At 35.3% G+C, this 15781-nt stretch overlaps 1 protein-coding gene across 1 annotated transcript in view; it reads left to right on the top strand.

Moving 5' to 3' along the window:
• Positions 1–15781, top strand: part of ttn.1 (titin, tandem duplicate 1) — a 143468-nt gene that overhangs the window by 31456 nt on the left and 96231 nt on the right. Inside the window, exons 41-70 of the mRNA XM_035536429.1 lie at positions 1621–1905; positions 2542–2829; positions 3328–3618; positions 3833–4117; positions 4596–4712; positions 4819–5092; positions 5225–5411; positions 5509–5589; positions 5727–5994; positions 6503–6712; positions 6821–6898; positions 6985–7011; positions 7151–7207; positions 7299–7343; positions 8217–8291; positions 8718–8792; positions 8986–9066; positions 9485–9661; positions 9988–10164; positions 10719–10895; positions 11451–11627; positions 11956–12144; positions 12403–12504; positions 12795–13295; positions 13564–13650; positions 13945–14079; positions 14264–14500; positions 14904–15038; positions 15300–15518; positions 15670–15768. Of these exons, the coding sequence (XP_035392322.1) occupies positions 1621–1905; positions 2542–2829; positions 3328–3618; positions 3833–4117; positions 4596–4712; positions 4819–5092; positions 5225–5411; positions 5509–5589; positions 5727–5994; positions 6503–6712; positions 6821–6898; positions 6985–7011; positions 7151–7207; positions 7299–7343; positions 8217–8291; positions 8718–8792; positions 8986–9066; positions 9485–9661; positions 9988–10164; positions 10719–10895; positions 11451–11627; positions 11956–12144; positions 12403–12504; positions 12795–13295; positions 13564–13650; positions 13945–14079; positions 14264–14500; positions 14904–15038; positions 15300–15518; positions 15670–15768 (5136 nt within the window). The remainder of the gene's footprint in view (positions 1–1620; positions 1906–2541; positions 2830–3327; positions 3619–3832; positions 4118–4595; positions 4713–4818; positions 5093–5224; positions 5412–5508; positions 5590–5726; positions 5995–6502; positions 6713–6820; positions 6899–6984; positions 7012–7150; positions 7208–7298; positions 7344–8216; positions 8292–8717; positions 8793–8985; positions 9067–9484; positions 9662–9987; positions 10165–10718; positions 10896–11450; positions 11628–11955; positions 12145–12402; positions 12505–12794; positions 13296–13563; positions 13651–13944; positions 14080–14263; positions 14501–14903; positions 15039–15299; positions 15519–15669; positions 15769–15781) is intronic.

Raw genomic sequence — 15781 nt, 5'->3', positions numbered from 1 at the left:
AGATACAGAAAACAACTGGACATTCTTGAGTTTAAGAATGTTTACATTACAAGTACCAAATAATCCAATGAAAGATATCTTCTTTGAAATTTGTAATTTATATGGAAGTGCTTTCTTTGATTCTCAAGCAATTTTATCTTAGTTATAATTTAGACAAATTGTCCCAAGAAGATATTTTTTTCCTCAGAACTTGCTCATTTGGTGATAAAGCTCATGGACATCTCTGTCCTTAAGAGCAGCAAATTGCAACTTGAGTGCACATATGGGCCCCACAAATGTTTCATACATGGTACAAATATGGAAAGCAGCTAAATGCATCATAAAGATACAGCACAAAAGCATCTTTATGAAACAAACAAACAAAAGAAATCCTGTATCTTGGAGTGCCTCTGTGAATACAATGCAATACAGTAAATACAATGTTGATACTCCAAGAAGATATTGCTATATATAGTGATTGGTAGATACAGTGATTAGTTAGTATGAAAGCTTAAACATTCCCATGTTCCATCTACCCAGACTTATCATATCGCAATAATTTTAAAAAATGTGTTGAGTATCTAATAATGTTTCTCTTTTTCATGCACAACTCTTTAAATCATGAGTTCCTTCTTCTTCGACGCTACCTAATTTAATATAATCTGAAGGATGTTTTCATTCCAGTGAGCACAAAACTAAGACTTTTATGGAAATTCTTGTTTTTCATACATCTCATTATTTTCTACACAACTATTGTTGGACTATATATATCTGCTATAAGAGAGGAAGGAGCTAAAGTTTTTAAGTACTCTTATCTCTTAGAATCTACCTGTCTTATGAAAACATAAGCAGATCTCCTAATTTTAAAGACTGAAAAATAAGAATGGAATGCTTCTTTACTGTAACTCCAGAAATATTTGTCACTTGATACAAGGATAGCATATATCTCTATATATCTCTTATATAGATAAAATCAAAGTCACAACAAACTTTGAGTGTACCTTTGAGTATCTGCATGAATCCAACAAAGAAACGACTGGAAACTTTTTTTTTTTTGTGAAGTTTCAAATGCACATGAAACTGATTAGACATTTATAAATGCACATGACTCCAGGAGACATCTGACATTTCAAAAAATGTCCATCTTCATGTTTTGCTCTTGTAAAGTCTTAAATGTGTGTACCCTACAAGTGCAGAATGATATTGCAGTGTTGGACTGCATGGCCCCTTGGATAATATTGCTCTTGATCTTACTGTTGTACTACAGTGATTTCATCTAATGTTGAAATTGTCAGTTATTGCACAACCTTGACTTGACCTTGGAAGATAGCAATATTGGATCTTGAATATTGCCAAAGTTTCGTCTCTACAACGATAGAAGGCATGTTCTCTTAAGTGATTGATTTCCTTTTGCCTGTTTTGTGGACATGGTATGATTGACTTGGCTCAATTTATCTACTTCTGCACGCTTTATGTCAAGCTTGAAATGTGTAATTCTCTTCCATGTCTGAATTTTTTATATAGAAAATATTGAGGACTGGAATGAATTGTTCTGTTGTTGCTGGCATGTTGTTAGAAGATATATGCCTGGTGCCTGCTGTTTTGAAGAAAGTAATTTAATAATTATCTTGTTCCTCTTAGAACCCCCATGCTTTGTGAAGAGGTTGAAGGACACAGTTTTCCCAATGAGAAACAAATTAAGACTAGAGTGTACTTTCACTGGAACTCCCAAGTTGTTTGTAACATGGTATAAAGACGGAAAGCAGCTGTATGCCTCATATAGGTATAATACAATAGTAACGGAGAACTCCTGCATCTTGGAATGTCTACATGAATGTAACAAAGACACACCAGGAAAATACTCTTGTGAAGTCTCAAATGCCTTTGGAAAAGATATCTGTCATGCCAATGTGACAACAGTGACAGGTTTGTATAACTTTGGATTCTTTCTATTTGAGTACAGACCTATATTTTTATCAACCCCTGGAGTGAGACACATTCAATATTGTTGATATCATATATAGTATGCAGATTTTGATGTTAGTCTAATTGGCCCATCATAGTTAATATGCATAAATGTTTATGCAGCATTGGACAGAATTATATTCTGGAAGAGACTTTTTGTTCAAAAATTACCAAACAATTTGGTTCTTCTCAGAGCCTGGACAATTTGAGCAAAAGCTTAAGGATATGCAGATTGCCATGAAGCTTGATTATACATTTCCTGGTGCTTCTAAAATATTTGTCACCTGGTACAAGCATGGCAAACAGATCTACACCTCTTATAGATACAGTACAAAAGCTGTTGGAAACTTATCTTCTTTGGAATTTCTACATGAATGCACAAAAGACACTATAGGAAGATACTCGGGAAGCACTGACATCTGTCATGCTCAAGTTTCTGTAGTTTCTCAAATATTTTGATCTTCCAGATATTCTTATTCTGTTTTGGCTTCCTTGATTATCGGACCGAACATTACATGCTAGTATAACACTGAACCTGTTGTTCAAGCATCTGTCATCATCGCAGTTATGTGACTGGTATGATGTTGTTCCTCTCAGGACCTGCTCAATTTGTGAAGAGGCTGTCCAACCAGTCCCTCCAAAAGGGTCAAAAGTTGAGGCTTCAATGCTCATTCACTGGAAACATGGAAAAAATATTTGTCACATGGTATAAGGATGGCAAACAGATCTATGCCTCTTCCAAATACTGCTCCAACGTCACTGGAAATACTTGCGTCTTGGAAAGTCTTCATGAGTGTGACACAGACAGTGCTGGACGATACTCTTGTGAAATTACAAATGATGATGGAACTGATATAACTCATGCAGAAGTAACCATAGAGACAGGTTAGTATATTGCAGTGAAATGCAGCAGTGGAGTCTCTCAGTTATACAGCTTACACTTCAGATTTTTTTATTCTTAAACTCTTTTGTAGCCAGTTTAATAAAGCCTGAGTTGTGTCCTTTCATTTTTTGTTCAATCTGCTTTCTAATATGTAGCTTCATTTTTGATAAAAAGATTTACCCTAAGAAGTTTAGATTAGTGGTAGAATGGAGTTAGACTTACAGATAACTGGAACAGTAGCAATAAAAGTTTGGAAAAGGATGGCAGAAATATCTGAACTGGATTAGGGGGTATCATCAGATATCTGTTGCGGATGGATAGTAGCCCATATCTGGATGTTTTGAGAGCATATAATTAAAAAAAAACTTTTCTGGGGGTAATGTAATGGGAAAACGTCTTTCCTGTCTGTGAAAGAAATGTATCACATTGCTTCCCCTGTGACTACCTGTGTGTGTTTGCGCATATATGGTAACTGACCTTAATGTATGTTGTGATTTTAGAACGGAACATCTCACCAACCTTCACTAAAAAACCCGAAGAGCACATCGAGGATATCGAGGGAAAGTTGGTAAAGCTTGAGGGTCATGTATCTGGATCACAGCCATTGTCTATCAGCTGGTACAAAGACAACAAGGAAATCTTCAGCTCTGACAACTATGAAATGTCCTTCAAAAACAATACAGCTGTACTGTATATTAAGAATTCCCAAACCTCAGACAGTGGCACGTACACATGCAGTGCCTCTAATGAAGCTGGTGTGGCCTCCTATCAGGTGGTCATCACTGTTACAGGTATGTAGTATTTGATTTATTTGCTGGGTGTGATTTGTCCAGCTGTCCTACTTTTCTGACCTACTTTTTCTTTGCACTGTTTTAAATTGTTAATAAGTTTACAACTTTTAACCCAGTCCTTGGGGCCAGCCCTAAACTACCTTGTTTGTTACCTCACAAATAAAAATGTACAGTCAATGTAGGTTTTTTTTTTTTTTCATTTCTTGACATCTAGAACAACAAAGGCTGCCAACATTTGATGTCACCCTTAAGCCTATGACAGTGGCTGAGGGTGAGAGACTTAGCCTTAGTTGCCATATCTGTGGCAGCCCCCCTCTGAAGATCCAGTGGATGAAGGACAGAAGGGAGGTGTCATCTACTAACACAAAGATCACATATTCTGATGGAATTGCAACACTGATTATTGAGAAAGCCTCCAGAGCTGATGCAGGAGACTACCTGTGCAAGGCAACTAACAAAGCTGGAAGTGATTTTTCCAAGGCCAAGGTCACTGTCCAAGGTATAAGTTGAATCTTAGTTTGTTTGTAATGATTTTTTTTCTCATATTTCTCTTTGCATTTCTTCTCATATTCATAGTTTTATTTTGTTTACATGTTGTTTAAATGTTTACATTCTTTTTCAGTGTGTAAAATGTATAATTGCAGTTTCATTTGGCTTAACATGTTTCTACATGTTTTAAAAATCTATGAAGCCTTTTCAGTTTTAAAAAAGTTACTTCTATCATGAAATAATCTATCTTGAAATCAGTTTGCATTAATGTTATAATTATAATCACTCTTGATCTGTTTTACCCTTGATTTTAATACATTTACAAACACAAATTAGTAATGTGTTTCATGATACAGGCATTAAATAGCAGACCTTAGCCATTGCAGATTATAAAATATCGGTTTATCCAGCATTGTTGGACAATCATTTTGCCAGTGTATTTCTTCAGGTTTTCTATGTATTGTCTTTCCTCTGTTGGATTCACTCAGAAAAAGCAGGAGCAGCTGCCCTGTCAACCCAAGCAGCCCCTGCAGTGACTGAGCAAGTGAGAAAGCTGGACAACCTGTTCTTCATTGAAGAACCTAAGAGCATTCACATCACTGAGAGTAAGTGATTGTTCCCTTATACACTATTTTGTGTTATGTATTTTTTTGGAAGTTGATATTTAATGTTATATAAAATGATGGTGTTGTTTCATGTTCTTACTCTTAGAGAGTACTGCAACCTTCATCGCTAAGGTTGGTGGTGATCCCATTCCGAATGTGAAATGGATGAAGGGCAAATGGAGGCAGATGACTCACGGTGGCCGTGTAACTATTGAACAGAAGGGACAAGAGGCCAAGATGAAGATCAGAGAAGTGACTAAATCTGACTCTGGCCAGTATAGATGTGTAGCATCTAACAAACATGGAGAAATTGAGTGTAGCACTAGCCTCACTGTTGATGAGAAGAAGGAGGTCGCACCTGAAATGGTGAAACTGAAGAAGTGAGTTTGACATTTGATGCTTGATATTTTATATTTTGTGGTCCTTATTTCAAAAATGAATGCTAAAATACTTTAATAAAAAAAAATCACTTTAATAACATTTGACATCTGGCTCTCTTTTGCTGTGTTCAGGACACCATCAAAGCAAAAAAGTCCAAAAGAGGACAAGGACATTGACATAGTTGAGCTACTAAGGAATGTAGACCCAAAAGAGTATGAGAAATATGCTCGCATGTATGGCATCACAGACTACCGTGGTCTTCTTCAGGCCATTGAACAGATAAAAAGAGAGAAGACTGAAGAAAGTGGTAGAAGACTGGTAGATTTCTATTTTATAAGCTAAAAAAACCAACCTTTTTTTCCTATAATTATAGGTATGAAGATGTATAATCTTTGGTGTTGTTTTTTTCAATCAGGACATTGAACGTATGAGAGAATCTGATGAGGATTTGGCTAAACTTGTGTTTGATTTGCAGAGGAGAATGGAACAAACTGAAGTATGATTGTTTTTTATGGTTCACTACCAACCAAAATTATAAGAAACTATTTTGGAAAATTCAGTTTTATCTTAGCTTTTGATGCCTTCAACATGTTTGTTGATGATTGAACTTGTGCACTTACTTACTTTTTACAGCCCATTACCCTGCTTAATGACATCAAAGATCAAACTACCCAAGTTAATAAAGAGGCAGTGTTTGAATGTGAGATTAAGATCAATTACCCAGAAATCACACTGTCTTGGTACAAAGACACACAGAAACTTGAAACCAGTAGCAAATATGACGTTAAAGTAGTGGGAGACCACCACTTACTGAAGATCAAGAACTGTCAATCCAGTGACCAGGGAAGTTATCGTGTTGTTTGTGGTCCACATATCTCCAGTGCCACTTTGTCAGTGTTGGGTAAGTCCTCTCTTCTTTGTCTATACTTGTTTTTATTCATTACAGAGATTCCCTGCAGAGAGTAATGGGTGAAAGGGCAAATTTTGCTATAGTGCAGGAGGAATTAATTTAATAAGAAAATTGTTAATGGATTTCGGTATGAACATTTACATCCTTTGTATCTTAATTGTTCTTCTTCAGTAACAGTAGCTGGAACAGAAAAACAAGTGGAGAATTATGCAAATATACATCCTTGGGCTATCCCAAATATTTTAGTTCTGTTTTTGTGTTATAGCAATAATAATAATAATAATAATAATAATAATAATAAATATCAAGCATTCTTTTGTTTTCTTAATACTCTTGAATTGCTCAGTTGTCTGTTTTTTTTCTTATTAGCATTAAAAAATGCTAAGTGAATATTGAGTGTTCATTACAATGTATTTTTTTCTCAGTTTAATTTTGGAGCATGGAAAAATATAAAATTTGCAATTTATCAGAAGATAATCAAATCATATCTTATTTCTAGCTGATCAGATTCAGTTCACTAAACGCATTCAAAACATTGTGGTGAAGGAACGGCAGACTGCTACTTTTGAATGTGAGCTGTCCTTTGACAATGCAGTTGTCAAATGGTATAAAAACTCTTGGGAACTTAAAGAGAGTTCAAAATATACCTTCAGTTGTGAAGGACGGCGTCACTTTATGATTATCCATAATGTAACATCTGATGATGAAGGTGTGTACCTTAAACAATTTTAGCAGTACTTCAGTTTGAGTTCACTCTTGAAAGTTTAAAGATTCAATTATAATTTACAAATGAATTACCAACAATGTTATATTTTAGGTGTATATTCAGTGATTGCACAGTTGGAGCCTATGGGTGAAGCCAAAAGTACAGCTGAGCTTTATCTGTCTAGCAAAGGTACGAATTAATTATTAGACTAGCATTTATATGACATGTATGCACAATCACAGTTACTAGTAATAATATTTTACCTCCTCTTACAGAAATTGATCTAGGAACAATTTCTTATGGTGAGTATTTTAAAATAGATCCTTAGTAGCTTGTCAGACAGATTAGTTGAGTTCCCAAACTAATATTCTTCTGCAAAATCAAACAATTTAGAGTGATATAAATAATTAACACACAAAACTCCCACTCTCAATATTTTAGATGTCCCTGATACATCATTACAAGTGTCTGAAGTGTCCTCTATTATTAGCTTTAAAGGTAAGACTGACACTTTAAAAAGTGACATATTTAATAAAACATTTACTAAGCCATATAATTATAATAACTCTTTAAAACTCTCTCATTCAAGACACATCAGATCATTATCATTATGAAGAAAAGACTGAAATAACAGGTACAATTTCTAATATTAATTTATCTGTAACCTTATTTCTCTTAACCGTTTCCTGCCATCATCATTGTAATATGTGTATTCATCAGCAAATCATTTGTTGCAGTCATCAACTAATATTAGCTTATAACCATAATGCATAAAGCATCCTCTTCTTCCCCATATGTTAATGTTTAACTTCTAATGTCTGTTTAGAAAATACTGTAAAAGTCATAGTTTTGAATATTTTCATATTAATTAATAACCAAAATAATTAATATTGGTTGACTGACTGTGTGAAATCATCATCATAAACATTTTATTTTATTTAAGTAATGCGAATCTAAACAATACTTTGTTAAATGTCAGATTTATTGACTTATGTAAACTTAAACAAAGAGTAAGCTCAGGTTGTTGTTTCATTATTTTTGCATTGCTTTTTTAAAAATGTTTATTTGGGCACAATTTATTCTGGTATCATAGAGTATGGACAGTTGGACAGTTCAAGAGGAAAGATTAGCTTGTGAATTCTCATCAACTCGTGGTATACTGTGGCTAATATACTGTTGTCTCAGTGTGACTAACTGAGAACTTAATATTTTGCTCACTTCATCTGTCTAAATTGTTTTTTATATTATTGATACATTTTATCTTTGTTTGTCTTGAGCATTCATCTGTATTGTTGATGGTGCTTGGTTGACTGCTATCTTCTATTTCCCACTGATGCACTTTTCCCTCCTTATTTCAACTGCTGTGAACTCACATCATGTGATATCTGTTTTTACTGATTCCTTATACAATTCTGGTAATATATTAAGTCCACACGTGCCCCTACAAGGTCTGTCTAGACTTGCATGAAGTTTATTTTATATGTCTAAAAATGTACTTGTTTTCCAGCAGAACCAAAGAAGCCAGTTGAAGAGATTGTTCCCAAAATTCTGGCAGAAAAGACAGAAGAAAAGCCCACTAGAGGTATTTAAAGCATCAACATCAACAACAAAACAATGCTTGCAGAAGGCATAGATTATGGCCATCACAAGAGTTTAAATTAACATTTACCACTGCTAAGTCATACCTTTGGTTTGCTTTAGATGGAACTCTCACATCTCTGTTATATGTCGTCTTGAAACCATTCTGTGCTTCCTCATTCAGTGCTATCTCATATTTTGAGAGTGTGCATTTGTGTGAGACAGACCATGTCTCTTATGTATCTGTATCATTATCGTACTCTTTTCAGTGCTATATTCCTGATGAATGGTTTTAGTCCTTTTATTTTTGTGCTTTTGCACTTCTTTTAACACTTAATACACATCTTCTCAGACTCGATTAACATTTGCTTAGCAGTTTATTGGTTGACATGTTCAGCAGTTTAATTTATCAAGGTATATGTGTTTTAAGTACCTGAAGTTGCCAAGAAACCAGAAGAGAAACCTAAAACAACACTTGCACAGAAAACACCAGAACCACAGAAAGGTATTTATACTGTATGTTTCCTATGTCTGTCTTGTTTATTTATCTCAGGATACATAAATATGTTTGCACATTTTTTCTTTTTTCTTGCATCTCTGTACATTTGTGAATTATGTGCATTTGTATTTGTGCAACGCGTGAATAGACATTGTCTGTAATTGAATTTTATTCTTGTTATATTGATCAATTTCTCAAGAACATGAAGTCAAGAAACCTGTAGAGGAAATAGTCCCTTCAATAAAGGTGGCCAAGCTAAAAGAATACTCTGCACCTAAAGGTATTGTAAAAAGCCTGTTTTTTTTTGTTGTTTTTTTTTTTATTTGTTTAATTATTTTTGTTTTGCTTTTTTAAATGTTTATTTGTGCACAAATTATTCTGGTATCATCATTTAAAAATCATAAACTCATATTCTCATCATTTAAAAAAGCCTGGTAATATCTGAAACCCCAAATATTAAATCTTGTGCATGTGGTATTATGTAAAGTCTTTTGTGGTTCTCAGTATGTAAATTGTCCTCTGTATGTTGGTTTCAGTGGATCTTAACATTTCTACATGTGATTTACAGTGTTTCACTGGTTTTCTTAATTTAAAATCTTAATGATGTTATTAACAGCCTAATAATGATTAGATGCTGTGTTTGTACTGTCAGCTAGACCCATCTCCTTAACACTAATAGTTCCCTCTTTTACCTAAAGATGTTCAAAAACCTCCAGTCCCTGTGACATCTGAGCCCAAACTTCAGGTGCCACTTGAGCCTAAAGAGGTACCAGTGGCTGTATCTGAGCCAGAGCCTAAACCAGAGCCTACACCAGAACTTAAACCAAAACCTAAGTCAGCAGTTACAAAGAAACCTGTGCCTTCCCCAGTCAAAGGTAATGTTTTTGACTGCTGTCTATGCACTGTTGTGTTCTCAGTCTGTTCTTTTGTTAGTGTCTCTGTTGGTGCCGTGGTCTGCCCATATGTCAACTTATGTGCTGTCTTCATTGTCAATTTTTCATGTAAAGTCCATGTAAAAAATTATTTTTGTTTAATTAATTTATTTTTTTAATGTTTATTTGGGGAAAATTTATTCTGGTATCGTAGATTATGATAGGTGGACAGTTCCAGAGGAAAGAACCTAATAATGTTTAGTTGCTGTGTTTGTGCTGTCAGCTAGACCCATCTCCTTAACACTAATAGTTCCCTCTTTTATCTAAAGATGTTCAAAAACCTTCAGTCCCTGTGACATCTGAGCCCAAACTTCAGGTGCCACTTGAGCCTAAAGAGGTACCAGTGGCTGTATCTGAGCCAGAGCCTAAACCAGAGCCTACACCAGAACTTAAACCAGAACCTAAGTCAGTAGTTACAAAGAAACCTGTGCCATCCCCAGTCAAAGGTAATGTTTTTGACTGCTGTCTATGCACTGTTGTGTTCTCAGTCTGTTCTTTTGTTGGTGTCTCTGTTGGTGCCGTGGTCTGCCCATATGTCAACTTATGTGCTGTCTTCAGTCAATTTTTCATGTAAAGTCTTCATGTAAAAAAAGAAAATTGTTTACTTATTTTTGTTTTGCTTTATTTATGTTTATTTGTGCACAAATTATTCTGGTATCATAGAATATGAGAGGTGGACAGTTCCAGAGGAAAGAGTAGCTCGTGAATTCTCATTCTCATCATTTAAAAAAGCCTGTTATTATCTGAAACCCCAAATATTAAATCTTGTGCATGTGGCATTATGTAAAGCCTTTTGTGGTTCTCAGTATGTAAATTGTCCTCTGTGTGTTGGTTTCAGTGGATCTTAAAATTTATACATGTGATTTACAGTGTTTCACTGGTTTTCTTAGTTTAAAATCTTAATGATGTTATTAACAGCCTAATAATGTTTAATTCCTGTGTTTGTGCTGTCAGCTAGACCCATCTCCTTAACACTAATAGTTCCCTCTTTTACCTAAAGATGTTCAAAAACCTCCAGTCCATGTGACATCTGAGCCTAAACTTCAGGTGCCACTTGAGCCTAAAGAAGTACCAGTGGCTGTATCTGAGCCAGAGCCTAAACCAGAGCCTACACCAGAACTTAAACCAGAACCTAAGTCAGCAGTTACAAAGAAACCTGTGCCTTCCCCAGTCAAAGGTAATGTTTTTGACTGCTGTCTATACACTGTTGTGTTCTCAGTCTGTTCTTTTGTTGGTGTCTCTGTTGGTGCCGTGGTCTGCCCATATGTCAACTTATGTGCTGTCTTCATTGTCAATTTTTCATGTAAAGTCTTCATGTAAAAAAAGAAAATTGTTTACTTATTTTTGTTTTGCTTTTTTATGTTTATTTGTGCACAAATTATTCTGGTATCATAGAGTATGAGAGGTGGACAGTTCCAGAGGAAAGAGTAGCTCGTGAATTCTCATTCTCATCATTTAAAAAAGCCTGTTATTATCTGAAACCCCAAATATTAAATCTTGTGCATGTGGCATTATGTAAAGCCTTTTGTGGTTCTCAGTATGTAAATTGTCCTCTGTGTGTTGGTTTCAGTGGATCTTAAAATTTATACATGTGATTTACAGTGTTTCACTGGTTTTCTTAGTTTAAAATCTTAATGATGTTATTAACAGCCTAATAATGTTTAATTCCTGTGTTTGTGCTGTCAGCCAGAACCATCTCCTTAACACTAATAGTTCCCTCTTTTACCTAAAGATGTTCAAAAACCTCCAGTCCCTGTGACATCTGAGCCCAAACTTCAGGTGCCACTCGAGCCTAAAGAGGTACCAGTGGCTGTATCCGAACCAGAGCCTAAGCCAGAGCCTACACCAGAACCTAAACCAGAACCTAAGTCAGCAGTTACAAAGAAACCTGTGCCTTCCCCAGTGAAAGGTAATGTTTTTGACTGCTGTCTATGCACTGTTGTGTTCTCAGTCTGTTCTTTTGTTGGTGTCTCTGTTGGTGTCGTGGTCTGCCCATATGTCAACTTATGTGCTATCTTCATTGTCAATTTTTCATTTAGTCTTCATGTAAAAAAATTATTTTTGTTTAATTAATTTATTTTTTTAATTGTTTATTTGGGGAAAATTTATTCTGGTATCGTAGATTATGAGAGGTGGACAGTTCCAGAGGAAAGAGCCTAATAATGTTTAGTTGCTGTGTTTGTGCTGTCAGCTAGACCCATCTCCTTAACACTAATAGTTCCCTCTTTTATCTAAAGATGTTCAAAAACCTCCAGTCCCTGTGACATCTGAGCCCAAACTTCAGGTGCCACTTGAGCCTAAAGAGGTACCAGTGGCTGTATCTGAGCCAGAGCCTAAACCAGAGCCTACACCAGAACCTAAACCAGAACCTAAACTAGAACCTAAGGCAGCAGTTACAAAGAAACCAGTATCTCCCCCAGTCAAAGGTAATGTTTTTGACTGCTGTCTATGCACTGTTGTGTTCACAGTCTGTTCTTTTGTTGGTGTCTCTGTTGGTTCCGTGGTCTGCCAATATGTCAACTTATGTGTTGTCTTCATTGTCAATTTTTCATGTAAAATCTTTTATTGTCTTTCGGTTTCCCTAAATATTATTCTTAAACTGCACTTTTGGTCTTTCATGCAATATTAATTGTCCATCTGTAATACACTGTCAGTTTCTTCTTCATTTCATTGTTTGGTAAAAGAAGTAGAAGCTCCAGAGAAGAAAGATGCAGTGCCAAAGTCAGCATTAGTTATTAAAAAGGAAGAGATTTTATCCCCAAAACCATCCATGACTCCATCAAAAGGTAACTGTAAGAACTGGAACGTGACAATTGTTGTAAATATTTAATTAATTACATTATATCAGAAGTTGTTTTGGTGTTTACCATTAATGTTTATCACCATACCAGGTGAAATGTTTGTGTACTTGAAATGTTTGTGGTGTTTGTTGTGTCGACTGAAGTTTTTTTGTCCAAATTCTTAATACCTTAATCCTATTCTTTTTTCACGCTTTGAGTTGTTGCACTCAGCTGAGTGTCATTCTCACCTCTTTCTCAGTGTTAATCATATTGTCTAATGATTATATTTTTTAAAGCTCCTGAGGAGGTGAAGATAACAGAAATGTTAAAAACAGAGCCAGATAGAAAATCTATCGATGCAAGAGTTGCTCCTGAGCCACCTAGACAGGAACTCCAATCAACTCTGAAGGCTGAGTTACCAATAAACCAAGAGCCTTCTTGCACCTCTTCTGAACCTGCAAGGAAACATGAGGTGGTATCTGTTTCCTCAGAAATACCAAAAGCTGAGCCAGTAAAGATGCCAGAGTTTACGCCTGCCTCTAAAGAGCTACTAAAAGCTGAGCTGGCTAAGAAGCTGGATTCCACACCTGAACCCCCAAAAGCTCCCAGAGCAGAACTCTCAAAGAGTACAATCCTAGAGCTGCCAGCAGTCTCTAAACAGATACCAAGAGCAGAGCCAGATAGAAAAGCAGAGCCTAAATTTGATCCCTCAAAAGCCCCAGAAGTAGCACCAGAGCTACTTAGGATGAAATTTGAACCACTCAAGAAAAGAGAACAGGAGCCTCCTCAAGAAAAAGGTACCATTATTCAAATATTTATTAGAATGTTTATTCTGTTCCTACATTTACCCCATTATCAGTGAACATAAGCATTTAATGGACAAGTGTTCCATTGGATACCCAGAAATTATGCCCTATGTTTTGTGTAAAATTCATGATCAGAAATTGCAACCCAAGTCCAGATATTCCTGAGTTTAAAATTCAGGTTTGTCCTTTCTCTGTGTGTATGGTCATTAATGGGTTTTGGGTTTTCTGTTTGTCTTGTAATGTCTCTGCTTTTAAAAAGTGGTGGAATATAAATTGGTTGAAGTGCCATCTGAGAAAATTCCTATGGCTAAACTTCAAAAGGAGATGAAAATGACTCAGACAAGAGGTATGCTTGGTTGATCTTGAGGGTTTGTCCTCCATGGTACTCAATTCTTGGAGTCTGTGTTCTGCCTATACTAAACTCTTCAGAATAAATGTGATGTATTCAGATGCAGTGTGCAAAATACATTTTGATAAGTGACTAGTTTTCTGGAACAGTTTACACCAAGTCCTTTAATAAACATCTTTTAAAAGTGTATAGTTTAGTAGGTATTACACATAGGTCTATGTGTGTAGAAAAGCCTTTATTGCATATAGTCAGAAACCAAGTTAGCTGATCCTAAGTATGCATTGTTCAAAGAACCTGATGTAAAGCTGAAGTTGGATGAAGCTGTTCCCACCACAACTATTACAAAAACAACAGCTATCCCTAAAGAAGTTTCAGCAGAGAAAATGAAGCCTATCCCTAAGACCAAAGAAACTCCTGCAGAGAAAGGTATCCCATTCTGGCATTTACTCAGTTGTATCATACTATGTAGATTATAACAGAGCAAATGTTGGACTGATAAATAGGCATACAGTCATCCAATATCTTGTTTTTGTGTTTAAATGTCTGTGTTGGTGAATATTCTTTGAACACCGATGCATGGTGGAATCTTAAAATTCTTTAATCTTTAAAGTCTTTGCAGCATCACAGAGAGTTGATCATATGCAGAAAACAATGGAAATTTCTAAGATAACAGAGAAGATTTCAGAGACGGGGGCTCTTTTTCAAAAAGAAATCTCATGTGAAAGACAAAGCATTTCATATCAGCCTTTTGAGACTTCAGTAAAAGTGGCTGAAGTGAAATCTGCAAAATTGTCTTCTGAGATAGTTATAAAACCTCAAAAGGAGTTGGAGTTTGCTCCTAGCAGAGGTATGCTTGACTGGTCTTGGGAGCTTCTCCTTAGGACATACAAATAGTAATTGTGGATTTTTCATTGTGTTTGTCCTTAGCAGTAAGTGTTCATAATACAGTGTGTACCAATAATAAAATATTGGCATACTATACATCTACATGTAAAATATTTTGGCAAAGTGTCAGATTTGGCAGCATTTGAATAGAAGGAATTGGTAAAAAGAAAGCTCAAGGAGAGGAATATATATTTAGTTTGCTGGTAATGAGTAAATGAGTAAGTATAGTTTAAAATCAGTATGTATAGAATGTAGGTATAAATGCCAAGTATTGGCATCTAAATGGATTTACCATTTTTGCAGTTAGCTTTTGTTCTGTAAATGGTTGGTAATCTTATGAGCTGAATAGAAGTTTCTATTTAAAGAGCATGAAGTGAAGCAGAGGTCAGAAGAAACAGTCCTGAGTACAGCTATTGCACACGTGACTGCTAACATTCAAAACAAAAAAACTGAGAAAATAAAGACTACCCATGACACTAAAGATTCTTCAGCAGAGAAAGGTATTCCTATTTTTGTTTTATTTCATATTATAAATTTTATTTATACAATTAATGGGTTGAAATTTCAGATGAATAAATGGAGATTAATAAATAATAGTATAAATGTAGGTAGGATGTCAATATTAAATGGATATGGATCTTGTATCTTGTCTAACTGCATGGTGATGATATATTCATATATCATGTTTACATGTCTGTATTGTTGAATATGCTTCTGCTACTGTGGCATGATGCAACTTTAAAAATCTTTCATCTCTAAAGACTTTGAATCTTCAAAGCAAGTTGAACAAATTCCACATTCAGTGGAACTATCTAAGAAAACCGGGGAGGTCTCAGTGATGGAAGAAATGATTTCAAGAAAGGAAATCTCATACAAAAGTAAAGATATCACATATCAGCCTAAAGAGACTGTGATTACAACTGGAGTACTATCTGAGAAAGATACCATGGCTAAACCTCAAAAGCCAAGCCTCTACAAAGGTATGTTTTTGATATGATGTAGAAGGCTTTCTCCTCTATGGTAGACATCTATATTTCCTTTAGCCTTAGCACTCAATATTACTATCTGAAATTCACTTTTGCATTATATATAAAGTTTTAGTATATAATTAATTCAAATTATTGTTTAAAGAGCCTAGAGTGAAACAGAAGCTGGAAGATACTTCCCCTGCTGCAATTATTTCAAAACAAATAACTATCCCTAAAGCAAAAGAGACACCAGCAGAGGAAGGTACAATCTTTCT

Source organism: Electrophorus electricus, chromosome 2 (assembly GCF_013358815.1).
Source record: "Electrophorus electricus isolate fEleEle1 chromosome 2, fEleEle1.pri, whole genome shotgun sequence".
NCBI lineage: Eukaryota > Metazoa > Chordata > Actinopteri > Gymnotiformes > Gymnotidae > Electrophorus > Electrophorus electricus.
This window is presented reverse-complemented; position numbering and strand designations above follow the sequence as displayed.